Genomic DNA, 16,100 nt, shown 5'->3' on the forward strand with positions numbered 1-16,100 from the left:
CCATCTAATATAGTCACGCCAGAGCTGACAAAAGTCACAGAAGGTAATTAAACATATTTATTGGAGCAGGACATTTTGTAACCCAAAAAGGGGGCAAAGAAAAAACAAAAGAAGGAAAGAAATTAAGACCATCCTGTCAATGGCACTCCGTCCCCACGTGCTTTCATTTATTCCATCTCCTCAAGGACGGAGGTCCTTGGGTAACGTGTCGCATTTAATCCACTTCTAAGGGATTATTGTTATACAGAAAGATACAGTGACATATACAACCATGGAGTCACTAAAATGATTTATTTATGAAATAGCTTGATCTTTGGACAAGTGTCATGAAATATGCAGATCTATCTGCCGATGTGTAGATAATATCGGTTAGTCAGACATTATCTTACTTCAAGGCAGATTTGATTACTTCTCAAAGTTAATTACAAGGCACATGATCCAGACCAAATTACATGTTCATGTATAAAATAGTTATTCATCAAATTGACCTTTTTCTGTGCAGATGTGCAATGCGTAATCGTACTGCAAAGAGTCCGCTATCTCTCTTTTCCAAGACCTGTCCATCTGGGCTTCTAATTATGGAGCCCCGCATGTTCTAGTGAGACCTGGTTCTAAGACCTCTCTAAAGCTAGATGACGTGCCAGAACCACCACTGTGATAAACTGCATCAGGTTTTGACACAAGTGTCCCAAAATGGGTACCTACTGTTCCAAGGCAAGTGTCAAAGTAGCAGGCGGAATGAGAGAAGAGTATGAAGTTTCATCCCGTCCTCTGCGTCTTGGTGTCCTCTAGGAATGACGCTGTCTTTTTATGATGAGGTCGTCACCTTGTTAGCATACAGCATCTGACAAGGGTTGAATATAAAATAAGACACGTTCTGCAGGAAGGGATGATGAGGTCACACCTAAAGAGAAACTTCTTTACAAAGATTAGAAATATGTCAGAAAATCCATTTGTCTTGAAAGCAAAGTGCCATTTTACCTTATCTGAAGAAAGGCGCTTGTTGAAATTGAAAGCATTGTTATTTCTCATCAGTTTGCAGAATGCAGAACACATGAATACAAAACCGAAACACTGACATCATGGAGCACAAACCTAAATCAAATCCAAATAAACACGCTCAAACACTGAAACATTTGCCAAAAAACACTCACCGTATGAATGACTCACCAACAGTTTTGCGGATAAAATTGACACAACTTACAGCGAAACGCGTGCATTTCGAAAACGGTACTCTACCAAACGCCTTAACGTGCACCACTGAAGACACGCGCAGGTACGGCGGCGTGGAACAGCTCGCATCCAACAGCCATTTAGGTGAAAACACTGGATCCCAGTCCCGCAAAGCAGCGACGTTTTGGCAGCCAAATGTGCCGCCAGTGGCACGAGTGTGCGCTGATGAGCCGATCTCCCACTGTTGTGGGACTGGGGAGGCACAAAATCAATTGGACACACCAATCATGTTAAGCGCGTGTTGTGAATGCTGACAGCTAATAGAGTTTTAGGCTGCAGGTGTATGCGTGTCTGTGTTCATTTTGAGGTGCACGTTCATTCGCCTGTGTGTGTGTGTGTGTGTGTGTGTGTGTGTGTGTGTGTGTGTGTGTGTGTGCACAGATAGGTGGAAGGATGCCATAATGTTTTTTAGGCAGGTAACCGTACTGCTGTCGCACACACACACACACACGCTGCTCGCTCCATCCATTCATATGTGTGCACGTGTCTTTGTTTTATATTAGAAACTGTATGTTTTTCAGGAGAAAGTGTGAATGTGTGTATGAATACCTCAGCAGGAAAAAGCTCTGGCACATTTTGTTGATGTGTGTATTTGGAAGAGGCGGCTCGCTAAATGCCGAAACACATTCTTTACCAACAGACGTCATCAAAATGCTAAATGCACTTTGTTTTATTTTTTTAAACCACTCACAAGCTTTTACTCTACGCTACATGGTGATTGTAAACTTGACCCGTGGAGTCTGAGTTTAATTACCTCATCTTTGTTCTCTCGTTTACTTTCTCTCAGTATGTTAATATCTAATTCTCCCCTTCCTTCTTTTTTTCCTTCCTTTCTCTCTCATGCTGATGAGACTTTCCTTTCCTACACTATTAATCCTCTGCCTCCTCCCTCGCTCAAACGCACCAAATCCTCCTCCCGTCACGGTCTCTCCTTAGTGCCGACCCCTATTGGGTGAGACCCTGCTCATCTCGATAGTGTCAGACAGAGGGAGAGGTGGGCCCACCGCAGCCGGCTAAACCCTTTGGTCTATTTCCTAAGAGGGATGGAAGAGGAGGGAGCCGGAAAGAGATACGCGGGAGATATAGAGACTTTGACTGAAATGTAGAGCAGGTTATTTTACTCATATTTCAACTTTTCCTCACTAAACATAATCACTTGGTTTGAAAATGGGTCACAGAACATTTTCTGAAATACGCCTTTGTTGGACATGCCGTTAAACATATTTTAAATTTAGTTTTGTATTTCCTGAAGAATGTATTCTGAGTTCCTTAATGGTCTAAATGTATACTTTAAGAAATTAAAGCACCCATGTGTGCTACAGAGTCTGAATATCTAATCCTTAGTATGCAACAAGATCCTCATACTCTGGATCCTAGACTTCTCATGATGCAAATCAATGACATCTTCAATTTTTTGACCTAAAATAACAATCTGGTCAAACAAATTAAAAATAAAACTGGTGACCTCCGTGTAGCTTTTCAACAGTGACACAGCGCCCACGTTCGCTGTGATCTGCAGCCCACTGGAGGCTTTGTTCGGTGCCGCAGCGCTAAAATAGAAGAGGCATAGATGGAGGGACGGAAAAAAGAGAGGCGAGAGGGTGTGAAGTTGGGGACAGTCGAGGGGAGGAGTTCAAGGTCAAAAGATGAGCCACGTTTGGTTGACACTTTAAGCTCAAGTTGTTGTGCGCCGAAATTCAACAAAGCATTCTCAATCCTCGTGTATTGTGTAATCACAAAAACTATTTCCACGTAGATGCATTTTATTGTCTGCGTTATTTTGACACAGACTTGATTCCTGGAAAAACCTGTCTTGAAGAGGTTTGAGCTTTGGACAAAGCCAAGCGCACACCAAAATAATGACTACATTGTCTGTGCGCGGACGTTGAGAGAAGAAATGGCAGGAAGGATTATGTGTGTGTCCGCAAACATGCCCGCTGCCACGCGCGCACGTGAGCGTACACATCGCGCGGATGCTGCCCAAACACACGGCCGCTCATCGTTATGCATTTTCCCTCCGTGGTTCTGCCTCCTCCACCGGGTCCGGCCTCTACTCAGCCTCCGTCACATCCTGGCCTCCTGCTTTCTTTCCTCTCCCATCTTTCCCACCGTACCCTTTCTCAGGCGGTTCCCCCTTTCGTCGCAGGCCTCATTATCTACTTTTCTTCTCCCCGTTCATTCGCATGCCCGCCTTGATACTTACTTTCTGAAGTTTTAAAAGGTTGCCATGTATGTCAACCCCCCCCCCCCCCCCCCCCCCCTCCATCCCACCCACCCTTATTCGTTCAAAAGAAGTCACAGTACTGCAGTGCAACTGTGCTCTGACTACAATTAACCAGCTTGCCCGGCCCTTTTTATAATGCACCGCTTTTCACTCTCTGTCATCCGACAACGTTTTTTTTCTTGATGTCTCGAGTCGTCGCAGTCATCCGTCTTTAATGTCGGTCCGCTCCTAATTAAATTACTCTGTCTTCATCCGCTCCCTTTGCTCCATGACAGAAAGATGAAGTACGAGCAGAGGGCTAACCAGCTGTTTTCTCTCTGCTCCCTCTTCCGGCGGCCCAGCATCTCAATTAACTAAGACGCTCTCTGTTAATGTGGTTGTGGTTGTTATGAAAAGAGGCAACTTCGATGAACTCACCCTCACGTGTCCTCTCGCCAACGCTCACCGGGAGCAGCAGCCCGATAGAGCTGCGTTTTGTGCGTGCGCTCCCACCCACTCGCGCTCCCACACTAACAGCAAGACCGAGACGCGTTTGATGGTCTCCGCTGCCACTGTCACTTTTATCTCTGTGTCACGCCTGTCACTCGTCCACAATCACCCTCCGTGTCCATCGCTTACTCTCAGATCTCCTGTCTTTCCTTCAGAGTGATGAAAATAGCCTTTCTTTCCCTCTCTCGCTCCTCTTCTTCATCTGTTTAGATGATGTTGTTCTCTCTTGCTCACTTGCTTACATCTTCTACTGTCAGTGCCATAAAAGCCCATTTGGGATCTATAAACTTGGATATTGCTTGCAATTAACTGGTAAGAGATTAATCAGAAAATTATTCTGGCACATTTACAGCACTGTCCATTATCAAATAAACCAATAAATATATGCATCTCTATGGTCAAGTCAGCTGACGGTGTATTTTTAGTACATGTGCACAGCGTATGTTGACACACTCACTGCCCACGAGCGACGGATAACCCTGTGATCTGTCCAATTAGGTGAGTTAGGATCACATAACTGTAAAAACGGAGGAGAGGAAAGGTCGGGCCGAGACGGGGGAAAAACTGTTTGACGTAAATCAAACTCAACAAAGGGAGCTTTCATAACTACACTTGTGGGCCGGACTAATGATCCATAGCCGAGGGTTTCTTGAACAGTGTGAACGGAGATGTGACAGAAGGAAAATACCTACAGGTATTGTATTAGCTGACCATTTCAAAAGGAGGACATTTTCGGCAACGCCTCCCACAGGGCATTTCCTGTTCCTGTTGATATGTCCCGCCGCCTTACACATTTTAGTGGCTTTTACTGTTTATTGTTTTTCTTGTGCAACGGGCACAGATTGCCTTGGTGTGGTCCCTTGTTTGTAGCCAGAATAATTGCTAAAAAACGTGTGCGTGTGTGTGTTTGCCTGCATGCACATGCACAAACATGTTTATACGCGCTCTTACGTGTCCGTGTGTGTGTGTGTGTGTGAAAACATTTGTTGTCACCACCTGTCCAGCAGCAGATTATTCTGAAACACATGCTCCGACTGCGCTACAACTGCAGGGTTATCTGTGTCATCGCAGATAGCTTAAACCTTGTTGTGCAAGCTCGGGAGGAACCTCAGCGACATTTTCCTTCCCCCCGGTGTGCTCCTTTTATCTCAGAAGGAGCTCTTTGTCTGAATTCCATTCGGCCAGCTCCGACCCGTGAAGGGCACCGCGCGGGGACGTTTTCAGCGGGGTGGCTTTCAGGTAGAGCAGATTAATCTGATAACGCGCTGCTTCTTAGGAATGCCAGTGTCCGTGTTGCAACTAGACCTTGTTCCAATTCCACCGCATTATGAGGACATATTATAGTGCAACCATGAGGGGTTAGAGGTGTTCCATACAGACAGATCCCCCTTCTGCTGTATCTCTTCCAACGTTTAAATGACATGGCAAAATCAGTTCTCACATTTAAAAAGATTGTCCAGTGAAAATGTAGTATTTTGGAATGGTTAGACATCAAAAATTCTGCAGAGCAACCAAAAATCAGCCCCATCTAATTTGGACAGAGTAAATTACAAAGGTGCTGAAAGCTCGCTGTTGACCGCCATTCACCGACCAAAACGCGCTTGCTTCGTTTGCGCCGCCTATCCGCTGACAAGTAGGATGTCCTAACTTCAACCATTTGTCCCGTCCAGATTGTCTGTTCAATCATCAACCCTCAACAACGTTACAATCTGGGTGCCAAACCATCTTGAGCAGGCTCATTTTGAACGGGAACGTCCTGAAAGGTCCAAAAACTATTGCTTTCAAGGCTTTGTTCTCTCTGTCTTCCCCTTGGATTGTGCGTATCCTGCATTCTCTGTGATCTCCATCCCTTAATCTATTTATCTGTGTTACTTTCCTGTTTCTTTTTTGCCATCTCTTTCTCAAAGGTGGTTTCTTTGACCTTCTCTCCTCCCCCGTTCTTTCCCCTATCTTCCTCCTGATCCTCCTTTCCTCCCCAAACATCTGTGTTTGTGACAGGTGAGAGAACGGCGACAGTCCCCCGACGCTCCTCCCCTCCCATTTCTCCTCCCATTTTTTCCGCACCTTTTCCCGACGCTTCTGTTCGCTCGCAGTGACTCGCTCACCTCCCAGCCCCCCCCCCCCCCCCCCCTCCACTGCCAGCCTCCTCCGTCGCCGCTTTATTCTGTCAACCATTTCTCACTTCTCACCCCTTTTCTCCCCCCCTTCGGCTTTCACCTTTCACTGCACCTTTGTTCTTTTTTTATATCCCTCTTCAACCCACTCCTAACCTCTGTCAAGCTGCCCCTCCTCACCTTTCACCGCTCATCTGTTCCCTTTTTTCCCCCTTTCTCCCCAATCTATGACAGCATCACTTTTCTGGCTACTTTCTCTCCCTCCACATCCTTTATTTGTGTCCCCGGTTTCTCCTCTGAACTCCAACATTGAGCTCTGGGGTCCACAGCTCTCTTCTCTCGTTGCTTTTTAAAAAATCTGTCGTTCCAAATACTCGCCGTCGCTTCTATAATCGTTTTCGTCTCTACGCTTTTTCAATCAATCGTTCTCTCTGTCATACCGATCTGTTCCTCCTAATAACCCGTAACCCTGACATGCTTCTTCAATTGGACAGGACAGGCACATAATGCAGGCAGGTACAGGGGAGGATGCACCCACACAGAGTTAAGTCTGGAATGCAAAGGGAGACATCCACTACCAGGCAGAGAGCCACTGTGGGAAAAATCTGGGGGCATTTGATAAAACGGGTGGTGTAAGGAGGATTTGGAAAGTTCTCAAGCATTGCAGGGGGGCCCCGCAGGGGAGGTGCATTGTGGAGTGGCTGAGCTGCACACGAAAGGTCTGGTGATGATATTACCACACACTAGTGCAATTTCTTGCGTATTGATCAACCGGGCAGAAGTATGGCAAGGTAGACAATACTGGATGTTTGAAATGAGGTTGCTATGAACCACCACCATTCAAGAGGCCTAGAACAATGTGTAAAGATTTGCAGATTTGTGTTTCTCAGTGATTAGTCTGACTCACAGGATGTAGACTGTGCATGTAACCCAAACTGTATTTTATTGTGAAGGGCTAAGCCAGCCCCTTCTACACCACTGATACAGCTATAGAAAGGTTAAAGATTGAAGCTTTGGCCCTGCGAGACTATTGTTTGCATCAGGAGTAGTGAGACACCAATATCCGCATCGGTTTTCAAATCCGATGCCCAAACCACTTCGGGTCCATCAACGACAAACAAGCACCAGTTCATCCGTCAAGTAAATTTGGCCACGCTGTTTTGTGCATTCTCAAAACAGCGGCGTGTCTGGCATACTTTAGAAAGTGTCCAATCGAAAGCGAATGAGCATGTTTGTGATAATGAGCCGTAACGTCCCTGCAGTAAATCGGGGCTGTGTCGTGTGTTTAGTGTATTTGTAGGTGAATAAAGGCTACAGCTCGCTAAGCGAAGTTTCTTTATCTCGCCTGAGAAGCTGAAATATTTTAGCAGCACACCCACCTCTGCAATGTTCCAGCCTCACTCAGGAATTGTCAGCAATGGCCGTGTTCATTGCACACATTCCATCTGTTCCTCTCTCGCTTCCCTATATCGCCCAGGACTCCACCCACAGCCATCCGTTCCATGTCATTTGAACCCACCTGCAGTCTCATTCTCCGGCGACGTTGCCCCAGTGTTGAATGGGTTTAGTTTCTCTCTCTCTCTCTCTCTCTCTCCCACGATACTCATCCTTTTCCCTCTGCGCTGTTCATCCTCCCCTCTTCACTTTTGGCCTCATCTATCACCCGTTTTACCATAAACTACATTGCTCCCTTTTTGCCTTCCTTTTTGTATCCCGTCCGCATGCTATCTACCAGAGACATAAAAAGCCTCTCTCGTCACTCGCTCTCCCCCACACCTCATCCATCCCTCTTACCCGCCCTCGTTTCCATTGTTCCGTCTCCCTCCCTCCGCTCGTCACCCCTTCAGCACGCGTCTTCTCGTCGTTCCTTTTGACAGCCCGTCCTCGATCTTGTTCGTGGCGTCACACTGCCTTGGTCACTGTCCACTCAGCCCACTTCTTCTTAATCTTTATTTTCTGTTTACTGTCTGTTTACGATCCCTATCACCTCGCCTCTCCCAAACCCCATGCGGTACCCCCCCACCCTCCCCCTTCTCCTCCTTCTGATAGTGTTTTATCCCGCAGAGTGAATGGCTCTGCTGCACTGGGTTTTTTGAGGTATTGACGTTTCCACTGATACAGGCCTGGTTATCTGTCAAGGCCCGGGCTGGAGTGTAATGGCTCTGTAATTGGATAAGATATAGGATTTTTTGCCAGGGGGGGATTCATGCCTCACCCTCTATTTTATCATATGACTATCATCTCTCACTATACCTGGTGCTCCTCTCCCACATCCTCTGTGCTTTCTTGGCATTACCTTTTCTGACTGTTTTTTTCTCTTTCATTGCCGTGTTTACATCAGTCAGTCATTCTCCTTTCGTTGGTGCTTTCATCCTGCGACTTTCTTATCTGCATTCGTGTCCCTTTGGAAATTCCATCACAGAGAATCCAAAAAGACGTAACGCGGCAGATCGCGGTCCCCACCGCCCACTCTCCCCGATAATCGTTTCACAGTCACTCGCGCAAGCTTGGCTGTTTGTTGCACTGATGCATTTTGGTGCTCAACCTTTTGGTGCGTGTGTACGAGATTGTTTGTTTGCGCGCGTGCAGTCGTCCCTGCATCTGTTTTACGTACTCTAAAGCACTCGGCCTGTTTCTTGTATTTCTCACACCGGTCTGACTGCTCTCCCAGCAGCCCACATAGCGTGTTGGCATCACGCCTCTGTTGCTTCACTCTTACTATCTAATCGCTGACGAAAGGGTTGGTGTAACCCATCCAGCTTTTTACTTTCTTTTCTTTCTAGCAGTTGTCTTGGTCTTTCGATTCTGTGACATTTATTCTGGACCTCATTTAGCCTGTGCGATTCAGGGAAGGTAGACAACCTTTGGAGGAACCATGAGTATCTGTCTGACAATGAGGGCCGAGACTTGCACAGGGATGCAGACTGAAGATTACTATACAAAAACAGTCATTATTCCAACAGTCGAAGCTGCAGCCCTGGGAAAATAATATTGAAACACAATCCTTTAACAGTTGGTTTCTTCAAAGCAATATTTCACCTTGGGTGAATGTATACCTCTTTTTTTCTTCCACCCTGTATAAGCGACCATAAACCTTCAACTTTGGAACTGTGTCTTTGTGTATATAGTTTTTTTTCAATACATCATTATGTGGATGACGGCAGACTCCACAGAATACATGAAGGTACCCATGTCTTGCATATCAATATTTAAAAACAAACCTAATCATTCTTTGAATGTCATACAGACTGCAATTCCTCTAGAATTTGAGGTTTCTGCTGTGACAGTGACAGGTAAATAATTAGAAGATATTGAAGAGGACTTCATTCCAGTCTGGTTAATAGAGCCACATTCTTAGTTAAATATCATTATTAAGGAATCATGCTGCTCCTTTGACTCCAGAGCTTTTATTCCTTAAACAGCAGCACCAGCCTGAGTCTTTGCTGATAAGATACATTAAATAAAAACATCTCATACAGACGGATAATGTAAAGGAGTACCTATCATTAATCTGCAGGTGCTGGTGGCTGGTCTCCTCTGGACAGTGACCATTACCAGTGGCTACAGGTGGACCTTGGATCAAGAAAGCAGGTTAGCGCCATAGCAACACAGGGTCGCTATAGCAGCTCCGATTGGACGACGCGGTACCGTCTCCTCTACAGCGACACAGGAAGGAACTGGAAACCATATCACCAAGACGGCAACATTTGGGTGAGTGTTCTGGCCACGCCGTCCAATTCCCGTTATACGAGTTATGATATGATTTTGAATGCGTAGGATTTCTTTTTGCCCCTCCCCCCCGTGACGCGGAGCAGAATCCCTGTGTGAGAATGCCACAGTCATCGAATGTAATATTCTCGTTGGAAACAAAACACAGAAAGAACAACATTTAGAAATAAGCCACTAGCATTTTATTCATTCACACTGATGCAATCTCCATGGCTGTATCGCCTACTGTGTGTCTCTTACTCCAAACAGACCTGTCCCAGCACTTAGCAAGCACTCGAGTAAGACATCATTGATTATTAGCTGACGGGTTAAAAGCCCACGCTATTCACTGTTGGTGTAGAGCAACAGGTGATAGCGGATGGGCTTTCAGCAAGAGGAGAGGGGAAGAGAAGAATAGCCCTGCCATGAATAACGTTAATACACCGAACTATTCGGCATTCATGTAAAAGCTGGAAATTGAAGGGTAGGTGCTGCTTGCTTTTTAATCTCCACCAGAGATGAAAGGATGTGCGTTCACCCCTCCATCCAATCGGAGTCTGGTCCTCTAGAACACCAGAAGGTATTCCCTTCATAGTATGGTTAAGGAACAATACACATTAATTAATTAATGAATACGGCGCCTGTGGGGGAAATGAGATGGAAACAAAAAACACTAGCTGGAGAAAAGTGGGAAAACCCCAGGAAATGATATGGTTAGGAAAATAGCTAAGGCTCTCAAAATTGTTATCGATTTGAAACAGGCGGGTTTTTATGAAATGTTTTTTTTTTTTTTAAGCAATCAAATTATCCAATTTGCAGGGACGGAAGCTGTAGGGGAGGATTGAATATAAATGGGCAATAATATCGTTGAGGGACTATAATATTAATGACAATAATATTCATGACAATGATATTAATGGACATATTAAGCTAGAAATGCAGTAATGGAAACCCAAATTATCCATCCATCCATCCATTGTCAAACCGCTTATCCTGCACACAGGGCTGCGGGGGGGCTGGAGTCCATCCCAGCCAACTTCGGGCGATAGACAGGGTACATCCTGGATTGGTCGCCAGCCAATCGCAGGGCCACACAGAGACACACAACCATTCACACTCACATTCACACATTCATCTACGGGCAATTTAAAGTCCCCAATTGACCTGATCCCCAGAGCATGTCTTTGGACTGTGGGAGGAAGCCGGAGAACCCGGAGAGAACATGCAGACTCCACACAGAAAGGCCACTGGGCGGAATCGAACCCAGGACCTTCTTGCTGTGAGGCAACAGTGCTAACCACCACGCCACCGTGCCGCCCCAAATTATCACAATCATTATTCCAGAATCTCCTATCCAAAAGAAGTCATGCAATGGTGGGTATTGGGTCGAGCCACCGGTATGGAGTGTAACACACCACAGCAATCCTTACCAGAGACATGGAGTAGCCTACACTCGTAGACCACGTACATGCATGCACAGAGGTAAGGCACCTCTCTATGAGTGCGTAGCCGCCCAACAATAACATTATTCTTGACCAACAGAAAAATGGAAGAGTTTGCAAAAAGAATCAAGTCGGCTGGAAACTATGTCTGCGCAGAGTTAAAATAGACTGTTTTATTTCACATAGGTCGGAAGGCTAACTGATCACAAAACATAGATAACTGTTATACAAAATATCACAAGCCACCACAGAGAACACGAGACATTAAATAATGAAGACATGGCAAAATTTTATAAGATGAAAATGGTTGGAAGAGGAGCCAGACTGAGGAATCACTGCTAACCAATTCCCTTAATTAACACCTGTAAACGAATGGGAGTTCTGTGGGCGTGTCCTTCCCTTTTACCGTACAGAGCCTCTATAAAGATTCATGTGCACCATAGGACTTTCCGTCTTGTTAGCCTGTAGTGGGTGGATGTGCTCATACACAATTATTTTTCTGTGGGTGTCCCAAATGTTTCATCATTATTCTCTTTTTTTAGTACTGTTTAAGACTGGATGCGGTGACAAATGTGGATCATATACAGTTGAAAGTAAATTAAGCCGTTGTTTTTGTGTGCAGCATCGTAATTGTTTGCCGATTATTTATTCCGAAGTGTTTTTCCTTCTGCCATTAACGCTGATTCATTGCCTCTACTACTTCTGCAAATACTCCAAAACACATTAATCTAGGATGTAATTGTAACTCGAGTGGAGGGAGAGATTTCCTCTGTTTTGCCTCTATGTATGACATTTATATTGCCTTTTTTATTCATTGCCTGTGTAATTCAAAAATATTCCTCATGTAAACAAATCCAGAGCCAATATTTGGCTGGGCATATACCATCAATAAGCCCCAGTGCAGGAACAGTCCAACATGGAGCCATTTGTTTCTCTCTGTCTCCTATTTAGAAGATAGTTTGGGTCTGCAGCAATCACACACACACAGATATGCACACATACTTAAAGCTAAACATTAGATCACTTTTTGTGTGTTTGTGTGAAACTTGTGGTAATTCCAGCGCCTTTTCAACAAACGGACGACTTTGGATGAGAGGGCGCTAAAGCCAACTTAATGTTTCAAACACACACACACACACACACACACACACACACACACACACACACACACACACACACACACACACACACACACACTGCTACCATCAGGCCGTGTTTCAAGCCATTCAATCACGTTCGGCTCAATCCCATTCACCGCTGGATGAGGTTCACACAGTGATCCCCAGAGAGAAAACCACCTGTCCTGCAGTCTTATGCATGAAGGTTCTACTCAGGCACATTTTGCCACCAATCACCGCCTGCCGTTGCTCCACACTGATGGCTTAACTCTTTCACTGCCAGACTGCGAGGGGCAACTCTCAGTCAAAGCCACATTGTTGACGGTAGCTGAGTTGCTGTGACTGTGAGTCACTGGGGTGGATAGTTATAGAGCCTATAAATAATTGTATTCTTCAGTTACACAATTATTATGAGCTGCAAAATGCGTACAGTAGGTGCATAGTCAAGTTGTGAAACACACGTTTGCTATAGTGTAATGTGTTGTTGTGTTAGTCTACTATTTCTATCTTATGTCTTACCAGCCTGCCACAGAAAGTGGTTTTGGTATCTGGCAGTGATGCATTTTTAAAAAGTAGCAACGTGAAGAAGAGTTTGATAAATATATGTAAAGATTCAGCGTGTCAATCTCTCAGAAAGGAGATGTACAAAATGCATAATGTGTCAGTTAGACCTGAATGACAAGTATAATATGCTTTGCACTGGCAATGAATGGAAATATATAAAATACAATTTTAGAAAGATGAATTGATTTACTTGCGTATCTTGTGAAAATCCTCAGTCATAAAATGGTTGCATACATTACATGCCATGCATTTTAGAAATGTGGAGCTCTCGATGACAATTTGTCAGGTGAAAGTCTTGGAAACCTTTCAAGTGATCATCTTGTCTTTTCACAGTTTAAGTGTCAGACTTTGATCCACAATTACAGCAGGATGATTTAATGTGTCTCAGTGGGAACATAAAAAAGCTAAATGTGGTGTCTCGTGAAAGCGAAGGGAGAAAAAAAAAGACACTGACGGCACATTAAAAAGCAATTAACTTAACAAACTTACAAACATTTGATGTCACATTTCCCTTCCACACACTTGTTTACTGTAAGTCTCAAGCAGAACCTGTCTGAATGTTGATTATTGTGGATGAGAAGCTCGTAGCTGCAAGCACCGCAGGTCAGTTGACAGTAATAGTATAAAACAACACAGTTTGTACCGCAAATCTGAAGCTAATACAGGATCAAAAAGGGACACATTAATGATGGTTTCTTAATGGACCAAGGTTTTTGCTCTTAGGGCTATACTTAAATATGACATAAGTTTATTTATAAGAAACAAGAGCCAGGAATACGGCATAATGACTTTTTGAACATGAGGGATTTTCTTAATTGTTAGATTTAAATCGTCTTATGTTTTTGCATTTGATTAAAGCCAAACAGCAAGTGCTTCATACTTTTCCATTGAGGTATTTGGCCCTTTTTTATGTTGAAGGTTTACCTTGAGTGGAATGGAATTGCACATTAGTGCAAAGGGCCTCAAAGACAACACTAAAGCATGGAAAAATGTATTAAATAATTGTAAAAAGGAAGATGAAAAGAGTACCCAATATATTCTGCATTAACTGTATGTGTTAAAGTGCTCATGGAGGACCGGTGTATGTGAAGATGCATCGCACTGGTCTGGAATTTAAACAAGGCTAAAAGTCTCCAGACAGATTGAAGAATTAAATCAAATTTGATGCAAATATTGTCTTATAAAGACCTAAATACTTTTAAAATGTAAAAGGCTTAAAGAATTCATGAATGCCATTTAGGTTCAAAGTCAAACTGGCATCACAAGCTGCACATGTGCAACGTTAAGCATGAATAGCAGACAATATATAGGTAGTGCCCATTTGAAATAAACACGTAGCTTCATCCCCCGCAAGTGTTATTGGGAAGACCCTCGTGTAATGAAGGAGCAAATACCTTGCTCATGAATTAATACTCAGTGGGCGAATCTGTAGCCTGCTAAATGTCAGCTTGTAATTGAGTGATCAGGAGCGGCGCTCCAGATCTCAGCAGGAGTGTGACTGTGCTGTGGTCTCACTTAGTATTTAGTTTCCTCTGTTTGTATTTGTTTTAATTATTAAATTCATCATTGGATGATATGTGAAGCTTCACTTATGAGACCTTTTTTTCCTTTTCCTTGTGAAGCCTCTGAATCAAAAGGATGTTGGTGTGAGTCGAGACGTTTGAACTGTTAATGCACACACAGGTATTCACTCACAGCAACTGCTGCTGACCAGCGGTCATCCGCTCAAGGGAACTGTCACATCCAGAAGTACAAAATGTTGGAATTGCATTGGACCACAGCATTGCTCGCAGTCATTGATATGATATCCACATAGATATAAAGTCTTCTGCTAATTTTGGGCTCTATATCTTGATCTGCTACATGACTTGAGCATCAGCCTCTTTAATGTTACTTCACTCCATTCCAGATAAGAGATGAATGGAAGTAAAACATTGCTGAGTGTGAATGGTCAAGGACGATGAATTGAAACAGAGAGTCAGGACAGTTCCCAGTGAGTGATGGAAGTCTCCTCAGGTACAGCGTGAGCGGCCTGTGAAAATGTGACAGTAATGTCATGAACATAAACATTGCACTTGTGTGACAGTGCCACCAAACTCCAATTACACATTTCCCATTTCATAGCAACATTGGACATGTGGCGCTGTGATAATATATTTTTTGTTTTATTATTCGTTATTTTGTTGAGTCACACTTGGCTCATTTTGCTAAATAAACTTCCCCTGTTCAAAATGTTTCTCATGGGTCCGACAACTCCGGGTCCGAGTCGAGGCTCTGGGTGAGTTGGCGGTGTGAAGCACAAGGGGGAGTCTAACTCAAACATGCTGGTTCCCTCAAAACATTGTGTCCAAACACAGATGAACTCACAAATAACGAGTTAACAGACACGTACACATGCACTCACACAGCCGCTGATGTGAGAGGGTTTGAAACAGACCCAGGGAGGACGTCTTGACTGCATCAGTGTTGGTCCATGGTGAGCAGAGGTTTACAGTGGGTGCCAAATGTTCAAAGCCTGAGTAATGGGCTCTTAAGGCTCTATTCTTTCCAAGGCAGCCAGCCCGGACTCCGTTTCCCCTCACACCCTGAAGCATTGTGCTGACCAGCTGTCTCCGGTGTTCACTGACATCTTCAACACCTCCCTGGAGACATGCCACGTACCAGCCTGCTTCAAGGCCTCCACCATTATCCCTGTTCCCAAGAAGCCCAGGATCACAGGACTCAATGACTACAGGCCCGTCGCCCTGACCTCTGTAGTCATGAAGTCTTTTGAACGGCTAGTCCTGACCCACCTGAAGTCCCTCACTGAACCCCTCCTGGTCCCCCTGCAGTTCGCCTACAGAGCCAACAGGTCTGTGGATGACGCTCTCAACATGGCCCTCCACTACATCCTCCAGCATCTGGACTCCCCAGGAACCTACGCCAGGATCCTGTTTGTGGACTTTAGCTCTGCCTTCAACACCATCATCCCGTCTCTGCTGCAGGACAAACTCTCCCAGCTGCACGTGCCCGACTCCACCTGCAAGTGGATCACAGACTTCCTGTCTGACGGGAAACAGCACGTGAAGCTGGGGAAACATGTCTCAGCCTCTCGGACCATCAGCACCGGTTCCCCCCAAGGCTGCGTTCTTTCCCCTCTGCTCTTCTCCCTGTACACCAACAGCTGCACCTTCAGTCACCAGTCCGTCAAGCTCCCGAAGTTTGTGGA

The 16,100-nt window shown here is 44.8% G+C and overlaps 1 protein-coding gene across 1 annotated transcript in view; it reads left to right on the top strand.

The window, feature by feature from the left end:
- cntnap2a (contactin associated protein 2a) overlaps positions 1-16,100 on the top strand; it is a 241,430-nt gene that overhangs the window by 97,392 nt on the left and 127,938 nt on the right. Inside the window, exon 3 of the mRNA XM_040166691.2 lies at positions 9,578-9,771. Within this exon, the coding sequence (XP_040022625.2) occupies positions 9,578-9,771 (194 nt within the window). The remainder of the gene's footprint in view (positions 1-9,577; positions 9,772-16,100) is intronic.

The sequence above is a fragment of the Gasterosteus aculeatus genome, chromosome 21 (genome assembly GCF_964276395.1).
Source record: "Gasterosteus aculeatus chromosome 21, fGasAcu3.hap1.1, whole genome shotgun sequence".
In the NCBI taxonomy this organism is placed as follows: domain Eukaryota; kingdom Metazoa; phylum Chordata; class Actinopteri; order Perciformes; family Gasterosteidae; genus Gasterosteus; species Gasterosteus aculeatus.